Source organism: Sarcophilus harrisii, chromosome 2, assembly GCF_902635505.1.
Source record: "Sarcophilus harrisii chromosome 2, mSarHar1.11, whole genome shotgun sequence".
NCBI lineage: Eukaryota > Metazoa > Chordata > Mammalia > Dasyuromorphia > Dasyuridae > Sarcophilus > Sarcophilus harrisii.
Window position 1 is genome coordinate 215,099,353 of NC_045427.1, and position 12,362 is coordinate 215,111,714.

The window sequence follows — 12,362 nt, forward strand, 5'->3', positions numbered from 1 at the left end:
TGGCTCTAAGTTGGCAGCCCCAGTTGTCAAATTCTAAAAAAACTGGCTATTTATTGGAGGAGTCAAATGGACAGGAGAGATACATGACCTCGATCCTAAAGCTCAGCACCAGTGGCAATTTCAAAAATAGGGAGCAAGAGGACCCTAACCTTGGGAACTAAAGGGAAAACAGTCATGTAGTCCAGCGACCACATCTACACTTTAAAACAACGAACTATATAGACTAGAGGGAAAAGGCCCCTCTGGTACTAGCTAGGATGCCCATGAAGCAGAAGCAGAGTTCAGTGGATAAAACTAGAGAAGTCCAGGGATACAAAACAGAGAAGCCTGGATTTAATAGGGAGGTTCTGTCAGCTTCTAGGCAAGCTTCCCCAGGGGCATCCCTGTGCACCCAGGATCTTGGGTCCATTCTTATTCTTCCATATTTTGGCCACCATATGACCCTAAGCAAGTCACTTAATTGCTGTCTACCTCAGTTTCTTCATCTGTAAAATGAAGATAATAATAGTCCCCATTTCCTAGTGTTGTTGTGAAGATCAAATGAAATAATAACTATAAAGCACTTAGCACAGGGTCTGGCATAGTAAGCACTATTTAGAAGTTAGCTATTATTATTCAAGTACTAAAAACCTCCCACCACTTTCCTTTTTTCTCCCACAAAGAAATCTTGTGGTTTATATATCTCTCATGGAAGGCAGATTATAAGAAAAAAACAAAGATCAGTGCACCAAGATGTTTGGGATGCCTCCCTAGCACATTACAGCAGCCAGTCCTCCTCAGAGAAGTCTGCCAAATGGAGAAAGAGTGCTACCTTCACAGGGGATTAGGAGTGGTCTCTGCAGCCTCCTAGACCTGTCTTTGCTACCTCAATATTATTGAGCTCTTGGCGGAAGTTCTTCATTAAATTCTTCACTTGTTCTTCCATCCTCTCTAGCAGCAGAGTAATGTCATCACCCTGTTTCTTTAGATCTTTCACATATTGGTCATCTTTTGCTTTTAACTCCTGGAAAAAAAAAGATGAAAGGAGAGGGGGAGTTAAACCAAAGTTTATTTAGCATTATTTTTCAAAAATGCCTAAAAATTATAATGTTTGAATGATAATGAGGTTTCACAACAGTTAGCCAAGAGTCATGGAAAAATCTCAGAGAGAATATCTGTCTGGAGAATGGGGCTAACCACCCTCAATGCAAATTCTGTTTTATCTGACCATTGACTAGAGCCATTTAAGTAAATACATTCCCTTCACCACCTCCACTCCAAAAAATGATAATAATAATAATAATAATATTTGAGAAAATTATGCACATACCAACAGAAATATGATATTTCTATAAAACATATCTGCTACTGAATTTTGAATGTTTTATTGCTAACATAGCTCAAAATTCATTTGCTGTAACTTTATCTTCCCTTACCAGGCAGTTTCCAGAACCTTGTCAGAAAGACTTTTTTCCCCCTTTCTCAAAAAAAAAAAAACAAAGAATTTTTTCAATTAGGAAAAAACTTAGAGTTCATGTAGTGCAGGGATTCTTAACCTTGGGGTTTATGAATTTGTGTTTTTAATGTTTCAATAATTTTGTTTCAATATCACTGAATTTCTTTGTAGTCCTATATATTTCATTTCTTACATTAAAATATATTATTTACAGAAGGGATTGATAAGAACAACCTCCTGCTCTAGTCTAACTTTCTATGTAATGCAGAAGTTTCTTCCAAAGCCTCCCTAATAAAATCTGATCTCTACTTGAATACCCAATGTAATGGAGTTGACTATCTCCTTCTAACTTTGACATAGTTTTTACTTAGTTAAGACAAAATCTGAAGTCTAATTATAGGAAAAAATAATGATAGTACAGTATAGATCATTGCAATTAGCACAGTAAATGCCTAAGGAAGGAGATCATTGTCAAATGAGGGCTTAAGGAAAATCTTCACAGAAGAGGTAATATTTGAATTAAGGAAGAATGGGGGATTTAAGAGGCAAAGAGAAAAGGAGGGCATTACAAAGATAAATAGCAGCAAGAATTAAGGTAGGAAAATACAAGGTAGGAAAATCATTCAATAGGAGCAGAGGATAGATCAATCTGCCTGAAACATAGAGTTTATCAAGAAGAATATTATGACATAAGACTTAAAAGCTCTGACTGAGGATGCAAAGAAAGGAAAAATGTCCCCTGTCCTCAAGAAGCTCCAAGTTTAATGGGGCAGACAACTATGTGTATATAAGATATACATAGTGATCAAATTATCTCTCATCTTGAAAGGCAGTTTTCGTCATTCTAAACTAAAAGTGGGATAATGGTGGTCTTATTCAGTGTCTAAATATAGCAGAGTGAATTTCTAGATAGAAAATGCTGGTACCTGAAGAAAAAATAAGCCTTTTTAATGAATTCTGCAGAATTTGCAGACATAGAAGCAAGAAACTGTGCATATTGAATATTGGAGAGGTCAGACTTTTTCAATGTATTAGTTAGTTTTGCTGCACTGTTTTTCCCCCCTCTTTTTTAGGGATGCATTGGGAAATGTAGACACAAAAACTAACAATATCAATTCATATATAATCTGTTTGTTTTTAAAGAAGAGAATTTGCAAACAGAAGTAGTGAGTGCACATATTTGTTGGTATTTTTTTAAAAGTAATGAAATTGACAAGGGCCAATGTTGAACACCCTGGAATTTAACCTGTGGCAGCTAAGCAGTACAGTGGGTGGAGCTCTGGACTTGGGACTAGGAAACTTGAGTTCAAACCCTGAGCTCACCTTGCCTCAGGGACATAGTAGCAATGTGACTCTGTGCAAAGCACTTCAGCCTCAATTTCCTTATCTGAAAAATGGAAATAACAATAAGATCTTCTTGGCAGGATTGTTGGGAGGATCAAATGAAATAACATTTGTAAAGTGCTTTGCAAACCTTAAAGCATGGTATAAATGTTATCTGTTATTAAGAATGACATTTTGCCAATTTTGATTTTTAAGGAATTATTTTCATCAGTGAATTTTTGCACCACTTTTCCCATTTGGCTAATTTTATTTTTTGAGATATTATTCTCTTCAGTATTTTTGTGCCTCTTTTATGTAGCTGTTAATTGTCTTTTCATAATTTTCTTCCTTGGCTTTTATTTCTTTACTTAATTTTCCCTCTTCTGTTCTTATTTGATTTTGAAAAAAAAATTTTAGCTCTTCTAGGAATTTTTGTTGGATTTATATCCAATTTGCTTTTTTTTTTTTAAAGACTTTTCTTCTAACAATTTTGGCTTTATGGTTATCTTCTGAGTTTGTGTTTTGCATTTTCCTATCACCATTGTAAATTTTTGTGTACAGATTCTTTTGTTGTTTATTTCTTCTTTTCCCACCCTATTTCTTGATTTGGAATTCTACTTTAATGTTGCTTTATATTCCTGTTGTGGCAGGAGGATGGGTCTCTTCAGGCTTCAGAGATTTTTGCACTATTGTTTTCAGAGCTATTTTGGGGGGGTTGAAAGTTCCAACCATTCTGGAGAGCAATTTGGAACTATGCTCAAAAAGTTATCAAATTGTGTATACCCTTTGACCCACCAATGTTACTACTGGGCTTATACCCCAAAGAGATATTAAAGAAGGGAAAGGGACCTGTATGTAGTAGCAAGAAACTGGAAACTGAATGGATACGCATCAGTTGGAGAATGGCTGAATAAATTATAATATATGAATGTTTTGGAATATTATTGTTCTGTAAGAAACAACCAGCAAAATGATTTCAGAGAGGCCTGGAAAGACTTACATGAACTGATGCTAAGTGAAATGAGCAGAACCAGGAGATCATTATACATAGCAATAACAACAATGACATGATTCAAACCAGTTCCATTAGTCTTGTGATCAAAAGAGCCATCTATACCCAGAGAGAGGACTGTGAGAACTGAGTGTGGTTTACAACATCACATTTTCACTCTTTTTGTTGTTGTTTGCTTATATTTTATTTTGCTTCTGTCTTTTTTTTTACTAGTTTTATTTTATTTTTCTTGTGCAGCACAATAATTGTATGAATATATATACATATATTGAATTTAACATACATTTAACATAAACATATGTTTAACATGTATTGGACTACTTGCCATCTAGGGGAAGGCATGGGGAAAGGGGGGGGGGTGGAGAATTGGAACACAAGGTTTTGCGAGGGCTAACGTTGAAGAATTGTCCACCCATATGTTTTGAAAAATAAAAAGCTTTAATAAAGAAAACAAATTAAAAAAAAAGAATTATTAGATTACCTGAAAGCCATGATAAAAAAAAAAAAAAAAAGCCTAGACATAATATTTTAAGAAATTATCAAGGAAAACTGCCCTGATGTCTTAAAACCAGGGAGTAAAATAGAAACTGAAAAAATTCATCAATCATCATTTGAAAGAGATCCCAAATGAAAATTCCCAGGAATACTATAGCCAAATTCCAGAGTTCCCAGATCAAAGAGAAAGTACTTCCAACAGCCAGAAAGGAATCATTCAAATATTATGTATTCACAGTCAAGATCATACTAGACTTAGCAGTTACAACATTAAGAGATCAGAAAACATGAAATATAATATTCCAAGAGACAAAAGAGATGGGATTACAACCAAAAATATCCTACCCAGAAAAAACTGAATATCATTTTTCAAGGAAAAATAATAGATATTTAATGAAATAGAGGACTACCAAGCATTCCTGATGAAAATACCAAAGTTGAGCAGAAAATCTGACTTTCAAATATAAAACTGAAGAGAAACATTAAAAAAAAAAAAGGTAAACATAAAAGAGAAGTCATAAAGAACTCAATAATGTTAAACTGTTTACTGTCTGTATGGGAAGATGCTGTACGTATTTTTTAAGAACTTTGTCATTATTAGGGCAATTAAAAGGATTCTACATAGAAAGATGGTGTAGCAGCAAGTCAATTTATGTTGAGATGACATTAAAAAAATTGATAGGTAAGAAAGAGGGATACTCTTAAAGAAGATATATGGAAAAATTAGCTCACATAAAGAAAAATTAGCTCACATAAAAGAGGCACATAAGGAAGAGCTTTCACAAAGAAAGAAAAAATTGAGGGGATGGTCATGGGCACGTTTGAATTTCACTTATATCTAAATTGATTCAAAAAAGGAAAATAAAAACATGTATACATATATTCCTCATGTATATGTGTATATATACATATATGGGTATATATATATATGGGAAGGTATAAACATAGTTAATTTGGTTGTTTTTTGTTAGTTTTGTTGAGGCAGTTGGGGTTAAGTCACACAGCTAGAAAGTGTTAAATGTCTGAGATCACATTTGAACTCAGGTCCTCTTGAATTCAGGACTGATGCTTTATAGACTGCGCCACTAGCTGCCCCAATATATTTAATTTGTAACAGAAATCTGTCTTATCTAAGAGAGAAGTAAAACAGAAAGGGAATAAGGAAAGGAGGTATGACAAAAGGAAGGACAGATAAAAGGAGGTAGCCAGAGGAAAAATTAAGACTTTAGAGGAGGGACAGGATAAAAAGAGAGAGAAAGATAAGCAGAATAAAATAGGGTGAAGGGAAATACACAGTTAGTAATCACAACTGTGAATCTGAATGTCAGGGTAAATTCACCTATAAAATGGAAGTAGAAAGAAGAATAGATTAGAAACCAGAATTCAACAATATGTTGTTTATAAGAAACATGCTTGAAACAAAGAATCATGTATAGATTTACAATAACAGGTGAAAGCAGAATTTATTATGCTTCAGTTAAAGTTTAAAAAAAGAGGGGGTAGTAATGATGATCTCAGACAAAGCAAAAGCAAAAGTAGATCTAATAAAAAGGGATAGGCAAATAAAAAACAAAGAAATAAAAGGGATAAGTAGGGGAACTACATGTTACTTAAAAAAGAACTATAAACATTGAAGGAAAAAACAATACTAAATACATATGCACTAAATTACATAGTATCCAAATTCTTAAGGGAAAAGTTAAATGAATCACAGGAAGAAATAGACAGCAAAACTATACTAGTGGGGGAACCTCAATTTTCCCCTCTCAGAGTTAGATCTAAAATAAATAAGAACTACTAGGTGGCACAGTGGATAGAGCACCAGCCCTGAAGTCAGGAGGACCTGAGTTCAAATCTGACCTCAGACACTTAACACATCCTAGTTGTGTGACCTTGGGCAAGTGACTTAACCCCAATTGCCTCAGCAATAAAATAAAATAAATAAGAAAGAAATAAAGGAGGTGAATATTATTTTAGAAAAAGTCAATAGGCTTCTGGAGAAAAATTAATGAAAATAGAAGGGAATATATCTTTTTTTCCCAGCTGTACATGGCATTTCACAAAAATCTAGCATGTATTAGAACATAAAAAAACTCACAACCAAATGCAAAAATATTAGATACACCCTTGTCACACCATGATGTAATAAAAATTACATTTAATAAAGGCTGTGTAAGCACAGATTAAAAGTTAATCAGGTGCTTTCTTTGGAAGCATGTTTACTAAAATTGGAATGATACAGAGATTGGTATGGCCCCTGTGCAAGGATGATTTCATGAAACACTCCATATTTTTGGAATAGCTGCACAAGTTTTAGTATATGATTGTGATAAAATATTAATGTGCTATAAGAAATGATGAACAAAATGCTTTCAGAAAGACCTGGAGTTATATAAGCTGATGGAAAGGGAAGTTAGCACAAACAGAAGAATGATCAGCTGTTAATGACTTAGCTATTCTTAGCAATATAAACATCCAAGACTACTCCAAAGGACTCATGATAAAAAATGTTTTTCACCTCCAGAGAAAGAACTGATGGAGTCTGATTGCATATCAAAGTATATTTTTTACAACTTTATTTTTCTTGCAAGGGGGAGGTTGGTCTGTGCTTTCTTTCACAATATGACTAATATGGAAATATGCTATGCATGACTATACATGTATAACTTAGATTGCTTGCCTTCTCAATGAAGGGGAGGGGAAGAAAGAAAGGAAAGAATTTTGGACTCAAAATTTTAAAAAAGAAGATTAAAAATTGTTTTTATAAGTAATTGAAAAATTTTTTAATTTTAATAAAAAATTAATTGGAAATTAATTAATTCTAAAGAATAAGTTGGTCAAAGAATAAAGAATAGAAACAATCAATAATTTCATTAAAGAGAATGATAATAATGAAAGAATAATCCAAAATTTGTGAGATGCAGCCAAAGCCATATCTAGGGAAAAATTTCTCTCTTTAAAATGTATACATCAATAAAAAAAGAGAAATCAGATAAATGAATTGAGCATGCAATTAAAAAAGGAAAACACAAACATGACAAATAGAGAAATAGGTTTTGCATGACATCACAGTACAATTGCTATCTAATTGCTTAACATCTCAAGGAGGGGGGCGGTGTATGGTGGAAAGGAGGGAAAGAATTTGGAACTCAAAAATTTTTCAATGATTGTTAAAAAAAAAAAAAAAACAACAGCTTTTCATGTATAAGTGGAAAGTATTTAATGAAATTTTTTTAAAAGAATAATTTTCTTCTTCTAAGCCATCACCATGACCCCACCCATCCCAATTTAGCAATATTACATTCTTGCCTGTTGTAAATCACTAATAAGCTTGTTCTTCTCTTCTATCAGCATAGCACATTGCTGTTGCTGCCCACTGAGTAACTCCCACAGCTCTTGAGGAATCCTCTTCGTCTTACTGTCTTGCCACTTTGAAGTAATGTCATCAAACTTTTCCTGACCGGTCTTGACTTCATTCTCCAGCTTCTCCAATCTGCAAATATAAATCATACAGTTCATTGCACTGATTATCTGATAGACTACTTGGGGAATTTTTACAGTTTTGTTTGGATTTGTTGAATCAGTGAATGAAAGGGAGAGGGAGAAGATCTTGATTATTAGGAGAACAGTAGAAATTAAGTGTAGAGACTAGAGTATGCATGATATATATGGCTGAAAGATAAGAAAGGATCCCAAGATCCTTATGCTATATATATGGACTATCAGCTTCTAATTCTCACCAACAAAAATTAAACAGTTTCAGAAACAGAAATGATGATAACCATTAAGTAATCACTTTCACAATTTTGATAGAAGAATGACAATGATGGTGGCTAATATTTACAAGGTGCCCCCGGGAGATGAGTGCTCTTATTAGCCCCATTTTATAAATGAGGACACTGGGACAAACAAATATTAAATTACTTTTCTGTATCACATAGCTAGTAAGTATACTGAGTTTACTTATATATTTATAGTTGGTGAGATTTGAACTCATTTTCCAGACTTCAGGTCTGGTGCTCTATTTTGCTATAATATAATGTGAACCACAGATTTAGGGAGGGCAAGTGTTTAGGCATTCAGAAAAAGGATAAGTAAGACCCAACAGTCTGTTTTATAATATAGTTTTAGCAGCAGTCACTGATGATGAAAAGAAGGCTAAACTACTCTATTCAATGATGCTTGTACTGAAAAGAGCAGCACAAAAATGAATAATCCAAAATGAAGAATAACTAGTTGCCTTTTATAGGTTCAAGATACCAGACCAAATGAATTCTAGTCCCTGAGGTTCTATGAAGAATGGAAAATGTCATTACTGAGCAAGGGTATTTGAAATGTCAAGAACAGGAGAGATGTCACAGGAACAGAGAAGAGCAAATAACCTGCTCTTTAAAAGAAGGGTGGGGAGAGGTGGCAGATTTTGTAAATTATAGGCCAATGAGCTTGTCTTGGCTTCCTGGTAGAACTGAAAAATATCTTATTAAAAGGATGATTAGCGGGGCAGCTAGGTAGCACAGTGGATAGAGTACCAACCCTGAAGTCAGGAGGACCAGAGTTCAAATCTAGCCTCAGACACTTAACACTTCCTAGCTGTGTGACTCTAGGCAAGTCACCTAACTCCAATTGCCTCAGTAAAATAAAAAAAAAATTTTTTTAAGATGATTAATGAGTATCTAAGAAAGGAAACATTAATCACAACGGCCAGCATGACTTCATCAAGGATGAGTTATTCCAGATGAATTTCGTATAGGGTATACATATTCATATATTAGTAGGACAGGCGTATGCTATAGTTAAAGAAGACCAGTAAAAACATTTGACAAAGTCTCTTCTACTTTTCTTTTGGAAAAGATGGAGAAATAAGACTTATACAATGGTACAATTATAAGAATTAAGAACTAATTCAATGTTTGAATCCAAAAATTGTCAATGATTTATTATCAACTTGAAGAGAGCTCCCTAGTAGAATGTCTCAAGTATCAGTCCTTGGCCTTGTGCCATTTAATATGTTTATCAATGTCTTAAAGGAATACATGAAATACTTATCAAATTGTAGATAACTAACATGATAAAGTCAGGCTCCGAGACAACCCTAAGTGGTCAGAATGGTAGGTCAAATTTAATATGATAAAATTTGAAAGGGATAAATGTAAAATCCTATACTGTTTCCAAAAAAATCATCATCACAAACAGATATGACTGGATTGCAGAAAATTTTTAAAAGATAGAGGAATTTTAGTGGACCATAAGCTCAATGAGTCAAAATTGAAATATGGCAGCCAATAAAGCTTTATAGTTAATCTTGGAGGACAATGGTAAAACAGTTAATATGTATTAAGAGGCAAAAGTTGAACTCAGATTTTCCTAATTCCAAAGTAAGTCTTCTATCTACTATATCATGCTACTTCTCAGGGAAGCCTAGCAAATGCTTTTTTAAAAATTCTTAATTGTATTTTATTTTTCCAAATACATGCAAAAATAGTTTTCAACATTCACCTTTGTAAAACCTTGTGTTCCAATTTTTCTCCAACTCTGTCCCTCCCCACCCCTCTTCCCAAGATAGTAAAAAATGCAACATAGGTTAGACATATGCAATTCTTTGAAATATATTTCCACTAATAAATAAAAAATAAAATGTACTCTTCTAAAAATATGAAGTTACTTCCAGGCCTGCTAGTAATTCCTAACAAACATATCAGGAAGGAGTTGAGAGATTAACATATTGGGTTAAGTCCTGACAATAACAATTTTATAGAATTCATTGACTTTGAGAGAAAATACATTTGTGCCCACAAGACACCTTACCTCTGACGTTTTGCTTCATCTTCATCTACCCTCCTGTGAATCTCTCTGGTATCAGCAGCAACTTGGACGTTTGTCACCAGCTCTGTGCCAGAGAGCAGCAGCTTAGCTAACCTCTACAAACAGAAAATAGAATATACAACCAGACTTCTGGGCAATTCACAAACAAGCTACAAATGTTTATACCCTAAAGAGGGTATATTTCAGCTTGAATTAATAAAGAAAAATGCTTGTCCAAAAATAGAATGAGTCCTCCTAAAAAATAATGAAGACCCTTTCTCCCTCTCCCTAAAAAAGAATGCTCAAGCAGAGTCAGAATCAATATCTGTCAGGGCTGTCTGAGAAGGGCTGGATGCTTCTGGTAGGAGATGGCCTAGACAACCTCTGGAGGAGTTTCTCAGCTCTGAAATTTTGTGGTTCTAGTTTCAGTAGAAAATAGGAAAAGCTCCTTCTTCATTTCCTCAAGAGATGAAGAACAACTGTGAAACTTTGATAACCTTTATTTTGTAGAGGCAGCAGGACATAGTGGATAGAATATCAGCACTGAAGCAAAGAAAACCTAGATTCAAATAGTTGTTGTTTGCCCTTCATTCTCAGAGAACCATGACATCAGGGAGGTGATGCCATATTTACAAGTGAATTGGATTTAAGTGAAAAAGGGCTGTGCAAGGCCACCTGGCTCACTTTCCCCTCCAAAGCCATCTCATGTCCAATGGCCAGATACAAATCAGGGCAATTGAAGATGGCTCAGGATGCAGTGGGAGAACTTGGACTTTTTAAGCTAAAGTCTTTCTCAGGTCTCAAGTCTGTCTAAGGCAATGCCTATTTAGTGTCTAAGGCTTTAGAGGTATCTGATACATACTGGCCGGGTAACCCTAGACAAGAGGGCTCTAGGTAACTTGATCTGCCAGGGCAGGGGACATTTCCTTAACCAGCAGTCCCTTGTGCTAAAGAAATCAGCAGTCTAATCCATATCACCTTTCTATTTAGTATCAACTTCAATAAATCTCTCCAATCTAGCAGAAAGAGATCAAAGGATCACAAATTTAGAATTGAATGGGGCCATATACACCACTGAGATCAATCTCTTATTTTACAGATGAAAATGTAAAGATCATACATATTAAATGAACTTTCCAGGGTCACAGAATCAGTAGGTATTAGAGGAAGGACTTGAACTCAGGTCTCTTGACTCCAAATTCAGTACTCTTCACTGTAGGAAAAAAAAAGAGCAACAGTAGTACAGAACAAAATAGTTTCACAGAAGCGGAAAAGAAGTAGCCTAATCTTTATGGACATCGTAGTTATTAAGTTTTTATTAAGTTCCATTTTTTTTTTTTTTTTTTGGTCAATGTTCTATTTAAATGATTTCAGTCCCATAGCTCCTAAAACAACAGCACAGATCAAAAACAATTGCCAAAACAAACAAACACTGCCCAAAGTCTTATATAATTAGAATTGTGAACTAAATGATATCAGTGAAGAACACCCAATTCTATGGGCCCCAAATTCAATTAAGGGGCAATTAGCAATCTATATTAGTATTATCAGCATTTATTTTGAGTCCTATTTCCATCTCTCTGACAACCTTTTTTATTCCAAACTACACCTGGAATTTCACCCTTGACTGTCCATCTAAAAACGCTGTCCATGGAACATGATATCATCCACCACTCCCTCTTCCTTTGTCTGACAAAGATATGACCCTTTTTTTGTTTTTGTTTTTTTTGGTCAAGGGCAAGCTATCCCTCCAGTTGATCTCATCCTCTCCAGGTTCTTCCAGAAGTCCCAGAAGTCCTCAAACTACGGCACCGGGCCAGATGCGGCAGCTGAGGACATTTATCCCCCTCACCCAATTTCTTTATTTAAAGGCCCACAAAACAAAGTTTTTGTTTTTACGATAGTCAGGCCCTCCAACAGTCTGAGGGACAGTGAACTGGCCCCCTATTTAAAAAGTTTGAGGACCCTTGGACCATTGTCATTCCCACTTCTAATTTGATTCAATCTCTCCTTATCTAGTGGCTGTTTTCTGTTCCCTACAAATACTCCCACACTTACTCCATCTATCCTTGCTATCAATCCTCTTTTATCTCTCTTCCCTTTTGTGATTAAATTCCTTGAGAATGTTATCCTCATTTGGTGCTTTTACTTTCTCTCCTCTCACTTTAAACTCTCTGTAATCTACCTTCCAAACTCACTCATCATTCAACAGAAAATGCCCAAGTCAAAGTTACTAGTGATCTCTTAATTGACAAATCTATGGCCTTTCGCAGTCTTCATCTTTTTTGACTTCTT

General features: G+C 34.8%; 1 protein-coding gene and 1 pseudogene across 2 annotated transcripts in view; one reads left to right on the plus strand and one right to left on the minus strand.

The window, feature by feature from the left end:
• The window catches only part of DRC1 (dynein regulatory complex subunit 1), a 43,336-nt gene that overhangs the window by 20,921 nt on the left and 10,053 nt on the right, over positions 1–12,362 (minus strand). For both annotated transcript variants that reach the window (XM_003767101.4, XM_031951413.1), the window contains 3 exons: positions 10,071–10,183; positions 7,575–7,758; positions 866–1,003 (listed from right to left, as the gene is read on the minus strand). In XM_003767101.4, coding sequence (XP_003767149.1) covers positions 866–1,003; positions 7,575–7,758; positions 10,071–10,183 — 435 coding nt within the window. The remainder of the gene's footprint in view (positions 1–865; positions 1,004–7,574; positions 7,759–10,070; positions 10,184–12,362) is intronic.
• Positions 6,464–6,560, plus strand: LOC111720313 (annotated as a pseudogene).